This window comes from Sardina pilchardus, chromosome 20 (assembly GCF_963854185.1).
Source record: "Sardina pilchardus chromosome 20, fSarPil1.1, whole genome shotgun sequence".
Lineage (NCBI taxonomy): Eukaryota > Metazoa > Chordata > Actinopteri > Clupeiformes > Clupeidae > Sardina > Sardina pilchardus.
This window is the reverse complement of record NC_085013.1, coordinates 31,661,068-31,676,067: the sequence shown is the minus strand read 5'-3', so window position 1 is coordinate 31,676,067 and position 15,000 is coordinate 31,661,068. Positions and strand designations below refer to the sequence as shown.

The 15,000-nt window shown below is 43.3% G+C and overlaps 1 protein-coding gene across 1 annotated transcript in view; it reads right to left on the bottom strand.

The window, feature by feature from the left end:
* eml5 (EMAP like 5) overlaps positions 1–15,000 on the bottom strand; it is an 84,265-nt gene that overhangs the window by 16,834 nt on the left and 52,431 nt on the right. The window contains exons 29-33 of the mRNA XM_062522579.1: positions 11,403–11,529; positions 7,981–8,059; positions 6,086–6,215; positions 3,658–3,756; positions 2,070–2,090 (exon numbers count right to left, since the gene is read on the bottom strand). Coding sequence (XP_062378563.1) covers positions 2,070–2,090; positions 3,658–3,756; positions 6,086–6,215; positions 7,981–8,059; positions 11,403–11,529 — 456 coding nt within the window. The remainder of the gene's footprint in view (positions 1–2,069; positions 2,091–3,657; positions 3,757–6,085; positions 6,216–7,980; positions 8,060–11,402; positions 11,530–15,000) is intronic.

Sequence of the window (15,000 nt, the reverse complement as noted above, 5' to 3'; positions counted from 1 at the left end):
TGCTGTATCTATGGCTAATGCTGTATCTATGGCTAGTGCTGTATCTATGGCTAATGCTATAGCGTGCTGTATCTATGGCTAATGCTGTACCTATGGCTAATGCTAATGCTGTACCTATGGCTAATGCTAGTGCTGTGCCTATGGCTAATGCTAGTGCTGTATCTGTATCTATGGCTAGTGCTGTACCTATGGCTAATGCTAGTGCTCTATCTATGGCCAATGTTAGTGCTCTATCTATGGCTAATGCTAGTGCTGTACCTATGGCTAATGCTAGTGCTGTAGCTATGGTTAATGCTAGTGCTGTATCTGTATCTATGGCTAGTGCTGTACCTATGGCTAATGCTAGTGCTGTATCTCTATCTATGGCTAATGCTAGTGCTGTATCGGTATCTATGGCTAATGCTAGTGCTGTATCTGTATCTATGGCTAATGCTAGTGCTGTATCTCTATCTATGGCTAATGTTAGTGCTGTATCTGTAGCTATGGCTAATGCTAGTGCTGTATCTGTATCTATGGCTAATGCTAGTGCTGTATCTGTATCTATGGCTAATGCTGTACCTATGGCTAATGCTAGTGCTGTATCTGTAGCTATGGCTAATGCTAGTGCTGTATCTGTATCTATGGCTAATGCTAGTGCTGTAACTGTATCTATGGCTAATGCTAGTGCTGTATCTGTATCTATGGCTAATGCTAGTGCTGTATCTGTATCTATGGCTAATGCTAGAGCTGTATCTGTATCTATGGCTAATGCTAGTGCTGTATCTGTATCTATGGCTAATGCTAGTGCTGTATCTATGGCTAATGCTAGTGCTGTATCTGTATCTATGGCTAATGCTGTAGCTATGGCTAATCCTAGTGCTGTAGCTATGGTTAATGCTAGTGCTGTATCTGTATCTATGGCTAATGCTGTAGCTATGGCTAATGCTAGAGCTGTAGCTGTATCTATGGCTAGTGCTGTGCCTACTGTGTCCTTTCACAGTTTATAAATGGTTAGTAGGGGAAACCTTCATAATTTCCTCCTAAAAGTTGATTACATTCAAAAGGAGATATCGGCACGACACCTATTATTGCCCTATTAGTTGTATGTGTCACTTGAAATGAATTTCAATACAAACTAAGATGGAGGATTCATAAAGAAACGCATGCACTCACACCATAAGTGGATCTAAATTAGCTACAGTATGTACCAAAAATAACCATTTACTCGTGTGTAAACAGTGTAAACAGTGTTGTAAGCTGTGTGTGCAAAGCCTGCATGCAGTGATCATTCAGCTGCATAACGACTTTTGAATGGGCCGCGTCAGTGCTACTATGGGCCGCAACAAATTGGTGTGCTCGGCCGGCCCACAAATTTGCGCGGCCCTTCTGGCATCTGCCCAAATGCCAGACCGTCCAGTCCGTCCCTGACCACAATTGAACTTCAATGGCTTTGTGCAATTTGACATCATAAGTAGGCTTTGTTCTAATTCACTCATTTTTTTGTGGTTATTTCTAAGTTCAAGATTTTCATAAGGAGGACCCAACCATGCCTCATGTTCATGATAGCTCTTTGGTTATGCACAGCACAACCTCTCCTAATTCATCAAAACCAAGACAAAAATGGTTTCCATTCTCTGTCTCCTTTAAGAAAAATCATTAAAATGGATGATTGCACGCTTTGGAACCACACTAATCTTATTAGAACTTTGGAACCACGCTAAACTTATTAGAACTTTGGAACCACGCTAATGTTATTAGAACTTTGGAACCACGCTAAACTTATTAGAACTTTGGAACCACACTAAACTTATTAGAACTTTGGAACCACACTAAACTTATTAGAACTTTCTGACTTCTGATTCTGACATAAAAAATGCCACATCTGCTGTTAACATCAGGCTCTCTGAATGGACACAAAACACATTAAAGAATAGAATCCACACACACACACACACGCACACGCACACGCGCACACGCGCACGCACGCACGCACGCACGCACGCACGCACGCACGCACGCACACACGCACACACGCACACACACACACACACACACACACACACACGAATGTTAAAAAGTAGCACCCTCACCTGACATGTCCCCAGTGTCACCTGCAAAACAACACACACATCATCAGGCAAGTCAACAATCTATGGGCTTACACACACACACACACACACACACACACACACACACACACACACACACACGTCATCAGGCAAGTCAACAATCTATGGGCTTACACACACACACACACACACACACACACACACACACACACACACACACACACGTCATCAGGCAAGTCAACAATCTATGGGCTTACACACACACACACACACACACACACACACACACACACACACACGTCATCAGGCAAGTCAACAATCTATGAACTTACACACACACACACACACACACACACACACACACACACACACACACACGTCATCAGGCAAGTCAACAATCTATGAACTTACACACACACACACACACACACACACACACACACACACACACACACACACACACACACGTCATCAGGCAAGTCAACAATCTATGGGCTTACACACACACACACACACACACACACACACACACACACACACACGTCATCAGGCAAGTCAACAATCTATGGGCTTACACACACACACACACACACACACACACACACACGTCATCAGGCATCAGGAAAGTCACCAATCTATGAGCTTACACACACACACACACACACACACACGTCATCAGACAAGTCAACAATCTATGGTTACACACACAGAAGTGTAGCTTCTTTCCCTCTCCCATGATGGTGCTGGACCGCAGGATGTGTGTGTGTGTGTGTGTGTGTGCATGCGCAGTGTTGGGAAGGTTACTTTAGAAATGTAATGTGTTACAGTTACAAGTTACCCTGTTTAAAATGTAATAGTAGCGTAACTATTTGAATAACTTTGTCTGAGTAACATTACTAATTACTTTTTGATTACTTTTCTGATTGTTTAATGATATATATAGTCCCCAAATCCATGCAAAGATTTCGGCTTTGGTCTCCAGGCTGCTGAGCAGTTCGGTACAAGCGCACAAGGCAGCATACATGGGCATTCCCAGGCTATATTGAGCCCCTTTTAATACAAGAATTAGCATCACATTTTTTATGAGGATAATATAATGATAACCACCACAAGGTCAGACTCCACGCCAAATTTCACTGAGTAAAATCAATCTGAATTCAATGCCCTTTTCCGTGACATAAGAAATGTTTTCTAAATGTCCAGCTATGAAATGCATTGCATATTACATTGCTGGCAAACTGAAATTCAGATCGCTGCATGCACATGCAGGCAGGCATGTACGCTGATGGCGCTGTAGACGTGATAGAGCCTTTCAGAAGGTTCCTATCAAACTATGGCTGTGGAGGGAAACAGTTCTTTTTACATACGATATTCTTTGCAAGGTTTTGCTGACAATATTGAGATGAAATAAAAATTGTAATTTTGAAAATTTGTAATTGAATTACACATTTTTCTCCAGCAACTGTAATGTATTACTGTTACATTTATTTTGTAACTAAATTACGTAACGCAATTACATGTATCTCGTTACTCCCCAACACTGTGTGTGTGTGTGTGTGTGTGTGTGTGTGTGTGTGTGTGTGTGTGTGTGTGTGTCTGTTAGACCTACCTACTTGGCCTGTGGCCACCACGTTGGGGAACTTGGGGTGTTGATTGATGGTCAAGCAGAGAATGTCATCACTGTGTTCTGTGTAGAAGCTCTGGCAAGCTGTGCATGCACACACACACACACACACACATTAAATATGTCGTTTAGAACAACATTATAAGAGTTACGGTCTAAACTAGTGAGGTACAGCACACAGACAGACACACACACAGACAGACACACATACACACACACACACACTTTCTCACATACAGTGGCATCCACAGCTATTGGACACCCTTGGTTGACTAAAATAAAGCACAAGAGTGCACAAAAGGACTGAGGGATGTGGATGATCTGGAGATATTGTGCTTGCTTTGTTTCTCTGACTTTATGGGAGGTCAAAGGAGAAATTACGAGCTTTTCTACTTAACATAAGTATTAAGTATTACATTACTTGTGCCAATTGTGACAATACTGCAGGAGACAAGCATAGGAGACAAGACGAAGACGATAACGTTCTGTGGCATGGTATCAACGTTAGATTGCTTCTTCTAGTCACTAGTGTCACAACCATACACCTAGGTCACACCCAGAGAGGGCTAAAGCGGAGCAGAGGATGCAGGCTAATGAAGGATCTTTGCTAGATTGCTACAGCTGTACAGCTTAATGAGCACTGACGTAACAATACATATTTGCCGCCAAAGCATCTCAACGTTAACTCTATGGTAGTTTTTAACTCTTTTATCGTAAATATCTCAAAAAGTATAAGGTTCACAAATGTGAAAAATACATAGAACAAATCAACGTTTCAAGACCTTTGTAGGAGTGCTTGAATGACGGTTCAGTGGTTTTAGAGCCTTTGATTGTTGATTTTGGTCGGAAGAGGAATAATTGTAACGATAATGCAATGTAATAATAGAAAAATAAAAATAAAGCATAAATCAAGATGAAATCAATAAAGACCCTGCTGAAAAAAACAGCAAGAAACCAGCTTAGGCTGGTAGCTGGTTTTAGCTGGTCTTTGCTGGTCTTTGCCCAAAACACAGTTATTATTGCTGGTCTTTGCTGGTGTAGCTGGTTAGGCCACCAGCTAGACATGCTGGCGTGACCATCTGAGGAAGCTGGTCGTGCTGGTGTAACCAGCCTGTCGTTTGGGATACAACTGGTTTAAGATGGTCATGCTGGTGACCAGCCTGTCAAGCTTGACAAAGATGGTCAAGCTGGTTTTCTAGAATAACCAACATAAGCTGGCGTGGCCAGTAAAAACCAGCAATGTAGACCAGCAACACCAACTAAAATGACCAGCTTAAGGTGGTACGACAATCAAAACCAGCTGAATTACCATCATAAGCTGGGTAAACCAGCTGAAGGTGTGTTTTCGCGAGAGTTTTGCTGGTCTAGCTGGTTAACCATCAAAGGGTGGTCAAATAAGCTGGTTAACAAGCTGGTCAACCAGCAAACCACCTTTAGCTGGTCAGGCTGGTTTTTTCAGCAGGGGAGTAATTAACAGAAAAGACTCAAGGTGGAATAATTAAAAGACAGTTAGCAGAAAGCATCTTTATCTGAGAACAATTTGGTCTTAAGTCTAGATTTAAAAACAGGTTGCAGTTGGGGCCTTTTTAATGTCATCCGAAAGTTGGTTCCAGAGCTGAGCCGCATAGCAGCTAAAAGCTGCTTCGCCATGTTTAGTTCTAACAGCAGGTTTTACGAAGAGGTTTTTCTCCTGAGACCTGAAAGGACGAGAAGGTGTGTACTGCTGAAACATGTCTGATAGGTATTTAGGTCCTGCTCCATTTACTGATTTATAAACAAGCAAAAGTGCTTTAAAGTCAATTCTGTGACTTACTGGAAGCCAGTGCAGAGATTTAAGGAATTTAAGTAATGTGCTCAGTTCTTTTTGTTTTTGTGAGAACCCTAGCAGCTGCATTTTGAATCATCTGAAGCTGTTTGGTAGTCTTTTTAGGAAGACCTGTGAAAAGTCCATTGCAATAATCAACCCTGCTAGAGATAAATGCATGAATGAGTTTTTCTAAGTCATGTCTTGACATTAGCCCTCTCAGTTTGGCAATATTTTTGAGGTGATAAAAAGCTGATTTAGTTATAATTTTCATGTGGCTGTTGAAATTTAGCTCACTGTCGATTAATACACCAAGACAGTATCCTTTGCTTTCAATCCTTTTGTGTCAAGGAGAGTGGCAACCTTAATTCTTTCCTCCCTTTTACCAAATATAATTACTTCATTTTTTTCTTTGTTCAGCTGAAGAAAATTTTGAGCCATCCAAGTGTTGATTTGTTCTATACACTGAGAGAGAACCAAGTGTTGATTTGTTCTATACACTGAGAGAATCAAGGGGACCCTAGTCGCTCGGCGACAGAGCTAAGTAGTTTTGTGTGTGTGTGTGTGTGTGTGTGTGTGTGTGTGTGTGTGTGTGTGTGTGTGCCCCACCGGTGGTCAGGTTCAGGACGATGCCCACGGATGCTGTGTGGTAGATGATATCGGCTCCGTCGTTCAGATAGTGCACATTGTTGCGACAGTCATTACCACGGTAACCAAATACCAGCTCCAGCACGAGGTCCTACAGGAGTCAAGGTCAAAGGTTATCTCCACGGCAATTGATCACAGAAAGACAACATAGCTACACTGTACCACAGATATCAACCCCACACACACTCAAGTCCCTTTCCCACATGAGCGAGACATCTGGATATCAAACGGGTGGCTGTATGTGGGAACGCAAAACTCGGGTATTTTCTTACCCGGAACTCACCCTACTAGCCCCCTAGTACTACTTCTAGATGTTACACGGGTGCGCTTAGGTGGGAACGCAGCCGGCACAGTTCTGGGTAGAGTGAGGGGGGCGTACCGATGACGTATAGAAATGCGCCCTTGCGGCGCGAGGCTGAAAGTACAAATTGCCATGGTAACGATAAACATTGCCCTACGAGTACGAACACAGGCGAGAACATCGGAGTAGAACTACAGAAAACAGTGACGTTTTGTTGTGTACGTACAATAAAAATTTAAACTGCAATCACGTTGTTGTGTTTGTTGCGGGACAGGCAGGATTATCCTTGCAAACATGAACATGAACATGAACATGAAAAGCCTAAAGCAACGTGAATAGCCTAAAGGAATTGAATAGTTCGATGGCTTTGGTCATTTGATGAATAGGCTAGTATGCTATCGATGACCTCTCAAATGGGCTTTCGCACCTGCTACGTGAATAGCTTGAAGTGTTGTCGATTTGCTCGCAACTAGCTGTTTATTACTGTATACTGTAGTTATTATTGGTAGTATTAGTGGTTAGCAATTAACAGCTGATAGTTAACATCGCTGTTATTTAGCATTGTTGCTTTTTGTAGGAGTTGGGAAGGAGCCTCAGACCTGTGTATGCTGTTTATATATTTTCCAGGTGTGTCATTATTTTCAATGAATTTGTTGTGTTGGATGTTTATACTAGAGAGGGTTAAAGCAGAGCTTTGTTTACTGTGTGGTCCTGGCGTTAGCTATTTTTTCCTCTATGCTAGCTCCCGCTGACTAGCGAGCTAACTAAACTACTTGTTCTGTTTCATGATGTTTTGGATCTGATGTAAGTTCGCATCATCCAGGCAATACAACACAACAACGCATTTATTTAGCGTCATCTCCCTCCCCCTGCAAGTGCTGACATTGCCCCACCCCTCGCGGCACCTACTCGGGTCTAGTGTGAACACAATTACCCGTATCTCACTCGGACATAAGGCTCATGTGGGAACCGTCCGTGTCGTGCCTCTACCCGGGTAAATATGTCCGGGTGACTTCTAGAAGTCTTGTGGGAAAGGGACTTCACAGATACACTGATATCAACCCCACACACACTCACAGATACACTGATATCAACCCCACACACACTCACAGATACACTAAATCATAGATATCAACCCCACACACAGTCACAGATACACTAAATCATAGATATCAACCCCCCCCCCCCCACACACACACACACACACACACTCACAGACACACACACACACACACACACTCACAGACACACTGCACTGTGATGCATGGGATCAGATGAGACCTGCCACTGTGTGTGTGTGTGTGTGCGTGCGTGCGTGCGTGCGTGTGTGCGTGCGTGCGTGCGTGCTCCTACTTCTATTGGCCATTTCTTCTTGCCCACATTGTTGTGTGTGTGTGTGTGTGTGTGCGTGCGTGTGTGCGTGCGTGCGTGTGCTCCTACTTCAATTGGCCGTTTCTTCTTGCCCACATTGTTGTGTGTGTGTGTGTGTGTGTGCGTGCGTGCGTGCGTGCGTGCGTGCGTGCGTGCGTGCGTGCGTGCGTGCGTGTGCTCCTACTTCAATTGGCCGTTTCTTCTTGCCCACATTGTTGGTTTGCAATTTCTCTGGCATGGGGAGCGCTCGACTCACAGGAGGTCTGGAGAGAGAGAGAGAGAGAGAAAGAAGGAAGAAGAGAGAGAGGGAGAGGGAGAGGGAGAGAGAGAGAGAGAGGGAGAGGGTGAAGACTGTTTAGATCACCTTTAAACCACGACCTAAAACAGCTAATTGGGGCAGCCGTGGCCTACTGGTTAGGGCTTCGAGCTTGTAACCAGAGGTTTGCCGGTTCAATCCCCGACCAGTCCACGGCTGAAGTGCCCTTGAGCAAGGCACCTAACCCCTCACACACACACAGACACACACACACTTGAGCAAGGCACCTAACCCCTCACTGCTCCCTGAGCGTCGCTGTTGGGCAGGCAGCTCACTGCTCTGGGTTACTGCGTGATTCACCTCACTGTGTGCTGTGTGTGTTCACTAATTCACGAAGTTGGGATAAATGCAGAGACTGAATTTCCCTCTCGGGATCAAAAGTATACTGTATACTTATACAATATATATATATAAGTATACTTATACTTAATATGGACACAAACGTGCTGCACAACTACGTAGGCTAATGATGACACAGCAACTTCGTAAGGGCTAATGATGACACAGCAACTACTGTATGTAGGGGCTAATGATGACACAGCAACTATGTAAGGGCTAATGATGACACAGCAACTATGTAAGGGCTAATGATGACACAGCAACTATGTAAGGGATAATGATGACACAGCAACTACGTAAGGGATAATGATGACACAGCAACTATGTAAGGGATAATGATGACACAGCAACTATGTAAGGGCTAATGATGACACAGCAACTACTGTATGTAGTGGCTAATGATGACACAGCAACTATGTAGTGGCTAATGATGACACAGCAACTACGTAAGGGCTAATGATGACACAGCAACTATGTAAGGGATAATGATGACACAGCAACTATGTAAGGGCTAATGATGACACAGCAACTATGTAAGGGCTAATGATGACACAGCAACTATGTAAGGGCTAATGATGACACAGTAAGAGGAGGAAGAGGAGGGTGTGTGTGTGCATGTTTGTTTGTAGTTGACTCACCTGGACCCTCTGTAGAGCAATAAGGGGAAATACAGAGTTAGAACACAATGTTGCACACACACACACACACACACACACACACACACACACACAGACACACACACACCCACACACACCCACACACACCCACACACACACACAACACACACCAACACAACACACACCCACACACACACACACAACACACTCACCCACACACACACACACAACACACACACCTGACGACCTGAGCTTGGGCCGTCTTGAGAAGCAGCAGCATTTTGGCATCGCTGTATGTAGCTCATTATCAAATGTAGAAATGCCTGTCTGTAGAGTGCATCCCTAAATCCGTGTGTGTGTGTGTGTGTGTGTGTGTGTGTGTGTGTGTGTGTGTGTGTGTGTGTGTGTGTGTGTGTGTGTGGGTGTGTGTGTGTGTGCACATGTTTGTTTAGCCTGATGACAGATAGAGAGGCACGGCTTACCTGACCACTCCCTGCCTGTGTTGGGAGCATTAAGAAACACATGAGAACATATGAGACCAGGAGACCATGCAAACACACACACACACACACACACACACAATCCAGCATATATTAATTTACAATAAATGAATTTAGCAGGCGCTTCTATCCGAAGTGACTTACAGTACGTAAGTCAACTACATTACAAACACACACACACACACACACACACACACACACACACACACACACACATACACATATGTATACTGTATATATAATTATTTATACATTCTACATACTGACATTTCTGATATTCATAACAGCAAACTTTATGCAGATTACAGCCTACTATTCATATCATAACTCTTAAATTCAGCTGTCTAGTTGAAGCCTCAAAATATTCACTACTGGTTGGAATGTTCAGTTTCCCCACGTGAGTTTAAGTTTCAGGGTAGGCTAATACTTTTTCTCCTTGGGACAGGCCCTTTAAGTCCTGGAGTTGAAAAACATTGGTATTGAGATGGTCAGTCAACTTGAATGCAAGAGTTTTAATCAAATATCTGCAGCATAGCCTACTAACGATGCTAACAGGATTTAACAATAATTTACCTCCGCCAAGGAGGCATATGTTTTCATCGGGGACCGGACGGCGTTTGTCTGTCTGTTTGTTTGTTTGTTTGTCTGTCTGTTTGTTAGCAAGATAACTCAAAAACTGATGGATGAATTTCGCTGGAATTTTCAGCGAATGTCAGCCATGACCCAAGGAAGAAACGATTACATTTTCGGAGTGATCCATAATTCCGTCGGGATTCCGGAGCCGTTTATGTACTTAGCTTAGTGGTGTAATGGCATGGTATGGCCACTTGGTGGCGATCTGAATAGTTTAGGTTCAAATGTATGACAACCTGGGAAGAAGAAGGCAGGCGGAGGTAGCTGCGCTCTCTGAGTGCTTTTCTAGTTTAGCTAGTCGTCTTCTGTGCGTCATTGCGTTCACGATTGTGAATGTTTTATTTGGATTAAATGTGCATGTGGAGGGAGCGCCAAGGAGAATGAGTTTACTTCTGTACTGTTTGGTAAAATTCTTAAGAGAGAATGCGTGTGTGCGTGTGTGTGTGTGTGTGTGTGTGCATGCGTGCGTCCGTGCATGTGTACCTCTCGTCTGCAGACTGCATCTTGTTCTGTAGGTGTGTGTGTGTGTGTGTGTGTGTGTGTGTAGGAGCCGCATTTAAGTTTATTATTTGTTTTTATTATTTACTGCTATTTCTCTTTTGTTGCCACTGGGGGTGCTCCTTCCACAGGTGGAGAGGGTGGCACCCCATAAATTGGAGAGAATAGCGCATGAGCGGGAGAAGGCGTGCCGAGCAATATAGTCTTTCGACCTCGGCCTGGATCACCCTGACAAAGCTATAAACAGACATTTAAAAGCAATTTGCTAATTTTATTTGTATATTTTATTTTTTCTTTACAATAAAATCAACAAGCATCGAGCAACAACTACTTTCATGGATTTATTGGATCTGGGTCGCGAGTCTGACTCTGTGCCCGTATTCTCAAGGTGGTAAAAACAAGAAATAGGAAAGGGTTATTGGGAAAACTAGAAACTTGTTTTTTGCCGCTACAGTGTGTGTGTGTGTGTGTGTGTGTGTGTGTGTATGTGTACCTCTCGTCTGTAGACTGCTCCTTGTTCTGTAGGTGTGTGTGTGTGTGTGTGTGTGTGTATGTGTGTGTGTGTGTGTGTGTGTGTGTGTGTACCTCTCGTCTGTAGACTGCTCCTTGTTCTGTAGGTGTGTGTGTGTGTGTGTGTGTGTGTGTGTGTGTGTGTCTTTGTGTGTGTGTGTGTGTGTGTGTGTGTGTGTGTGTGTGTGTGTACCTCTCGTCTGTAGACTGCTCCTTGTTCTGCAGATGAGGTTTGACTCCAGTCATGGGGCGGATGTTGGTGGATAAGGCCTTTATGACGTACGTCATCTCGTTCTCCCTAGTCACATCACTGTCATAGCCTATACACACACACACACACACACACACACGCACGCACACGCACACACACACACACACACACACACACACAGGCATGCACACACAAACACAGCATATTAGACTGTCAATTACATATTACACAGATTTCAACATTGTGTGTGTGTGTGTGTGTGTGCATTTGTCTAAATTTAGGACATTTCTTATTTCTTTCCATTGGCAGCATTCGGTCAAGAAGTGTAGCTCTGTTTCTATGGCACGTTGGTTGCAGTTGCTACACAGCTTTTGCAGTTGCTACACAGTCTTCTCTGGGCAGCCAGGTTTGCCTGTGTCTGCCCGTCTCGATAGCCAGACTGTGGTTGCTTAGTCTGTACCTGGTCAAGGTCTTTCTCTGCCTGGTATCAGTGACTGTGGATAGGTAGTCTTTTGTTTTTCTGAATTTATAATTTGGTTAGGCCGAATTGTTTGAAAAGGGTGGCAAGGTCCAGAGTATGTGTGAGTCTCAAGACTAGCTGGATGATGTTTGTGTGTGTGTGTGTGTTCCTGCATGTTTGTGTGTGTATGTGTGTGTGAGTATGTGTGAGTCTCAAGACCAGCTGGATGATGTGTGTGTGTGTGTGTGTGTGTGTTCCTGCATGTTTGTGTGTGTGAGTTTGTGTGAGTCTCAAGACCAGCTGGATGATGTGTGTGTGTGTTCCTGCATGTTTGTGTGTGTATGTGTGTGTGAGTATGTGTGAGTCTCAAGACCAGCTGGATGATGTGTGTGTGTGTGTGTGTGTGTGTGTTCCTGCATGTTTGTGTGTGTATGTGTGTGTGAGTATGTGTGAGTCTCAAGACCAGATGGATGATGTTTGTGTGTGTGTGTGTGTTCCTGCATGTTTGTGTGTGTATGTGTGTGTGAGTATGTGTGAGTCTCAAGACCAGCTGGATGATGTGTGTGTGTGTGTGTGTGTGTGTGTGTGTGTGTGTGTGTGTTCCTGCATGTTTGTGTGTGTATGTGTGTATGTGTGTATGTGTGTGTGAGTATGTGTGAGTCTCAAGACCAGCTGGATGATGAGGATAGTCTTTACACTCATCTCTAGGATGTTTAGGGCTTCTATTTTCTATCTTAATCAATAAAGGGTATTGGCCTTCTATTTTCTATCTTAATCAATAAAGGGTATTGGCCTGATTCAGCCCTGCATGCTTTATTAGGTGTGTTCCTATGGGCTTCTATTTTCTATCTTAATCAATAAAGGGTATTGGCCTGATTCAGCCCTGCATGCTTTATTAGGTGTGTTCCTCTGTACCTTGAGGATATTTTTACAGAACTCTGCATGCAGGATTTCGATTGGGTGTTTGGCCCATTTTTCAAATCCATTGTACATAGGAGGACCCCACACTTCACTGCCGTATAATGCGATTGGTTTAATAACTGTTTGGAATATTTCAAATCATTCAATCTTTACATTGTTTTTATTATGTTGTATGTGTTTCCCCCCACACTAGTTTCAAGTTTACAGAATAGACCTTCATGCGAAATAGAATCAAAGGCCTTCTGGAAGTCCACACAGCAAGCATATATTTTTGTTTTATTTTGATTTACATATCAAATAAGATCGAGGGTGAAAATAAGGTCTGATGTTCTACTCAGGGCATCATGCTCAACAAGGAAGTTTAATATTCTATCATTTGAAATACTACAAAATAACTTCCCCAGATTACTGTTAACACAGATGCCCGGTAATTATTTGGGTCGAATTTGTTTCCATTTTTGAAAAGGGGTATAATGAGTCCTTCGTTCCAGATATCAGGGAAGTATCCGACACTCAGAACCAAATTGAACAGTTCTTGAATAGCCAGTTGGAAGTTGTGCATTTTTAAGCATTTCATTGAGGACGCCCTCTGGTCCACTTGCCTTTCTTGGCTGCAGGTTTTGGAGTTTTTCTGTTCGTTCATTTCCTGTTATTGGGTAGTCTAGTGAGTTTTGATATTTATTTATTTATTGTATTTTCTATGTCAATCATTTTTTGATACATTTTGGGTTGTTTTGGGTCCATACTGTGTTTTCCATAGAGGTTTTCAAAGTGTCTCCAGTGTTTTCCATTTTTGATGGCAAGTTCCTTGTGTTGCTTTTTGTTAATATTCCAGTTGTTCCAGAAATGATTAGACTTTAGAGATTCTTCAATTGTATCTGATTTTTGGTGAACTGTTCTCTCTTCTTTATTAATGTTTTTTAATTGATTATGCTCCTCATAATAATTAACGCGTAAAACAGGATCATCAGGTTGAGTTTTTCCCTTATGTTTCACAATCCCGATCAATCCATTTTACATCATCTTGTTTACTCCTTTGGGGTCTTTTGGTAGTTTTAAGGTTGGAAATGGTTGCCATGGTAATGGAAAATGCTGTTTAGATCCTCGGCTGCATGGTTTACACCCTCTTTACTATGCAGGTAAGTATAAGCTAAGAATGTTTCTATTTCAGAACCTAGGTTGACAAACAGTTTTAAGGTACTCCTCTTTGCTGTTATGGGCCCATCTGTAACTTTGTCTAGTGCTATCAGCAGACTGGGCCTTGTGTGTGTGTTGGTATTCTCACTCATTTTGAGGTGTTATTGGTTTGAAGGTGAATAGGTCCAAATCTGTAATCATATAATCAACTGTTGAGCAGCCAAGTGAAGGGTTGTAGTACTGTTTATCTCCCTAACAAAGCCCCTCGCACCCATTGAGCAGGTACTGACCCTGCGCACACACACACACACACACACACACACACACACAAACACACACTTAGCGCTTAAACCTGGCGTACTGCCCCTGCTCACCCCTACCATTGAGCAGGTACTGACCAAGCACACCCTACCATTGAGCAGGTACTGACCATTGAGCAGGTACTGACCAAGGCTTTTCCCATTGAGCAGGTACTGACCATTGAGCAGGTACTGACCAAGGCTTTCACCATTGAGCAGGTACTGACCAAGGCTTTTCCCATTGAGCAGGTACTGACCATTGAGCAGGTACTGACCAAGGCTTTTCCCATTGAGCAGGTACTGACCATTGAGCAGGTACTGACCAAGGCTTTTCCCATTGAGCAGGTACTGACCAAGGCTTTCACCATTGAGCAGGTACTGACCAAGGCTTTCACCATTGAGCAGGTACTGACCAAGGCTTTTACCATTGAGCAGGTACTGACCAAGGCGTTCACCATTGAGCAGGTACTGACCAAGGCTTTCACCATTGAGCAGGTACTGACCAAGGCTTTTACCATTGAGCAGGTACTGACCAAGGCTTTCACCATTGAGCAGGTACTGACCAAGGCGTTCACAGAGCTCAGTCAGCAGTTTCCCATTTTTATTGACGGATTTGTCCAAATATCTAATAATATGTTACAATAAATGAATCAATTAGTGACAATCAGTCTCTCTTTCTTTCTCTTTCTCCCTCCCTCCCTCTCCCTCCCTCCTCTCTCTCTCTCTCTCTCTCTCTCTCTCTCTCTCTCTCTCTCTCCTTCCC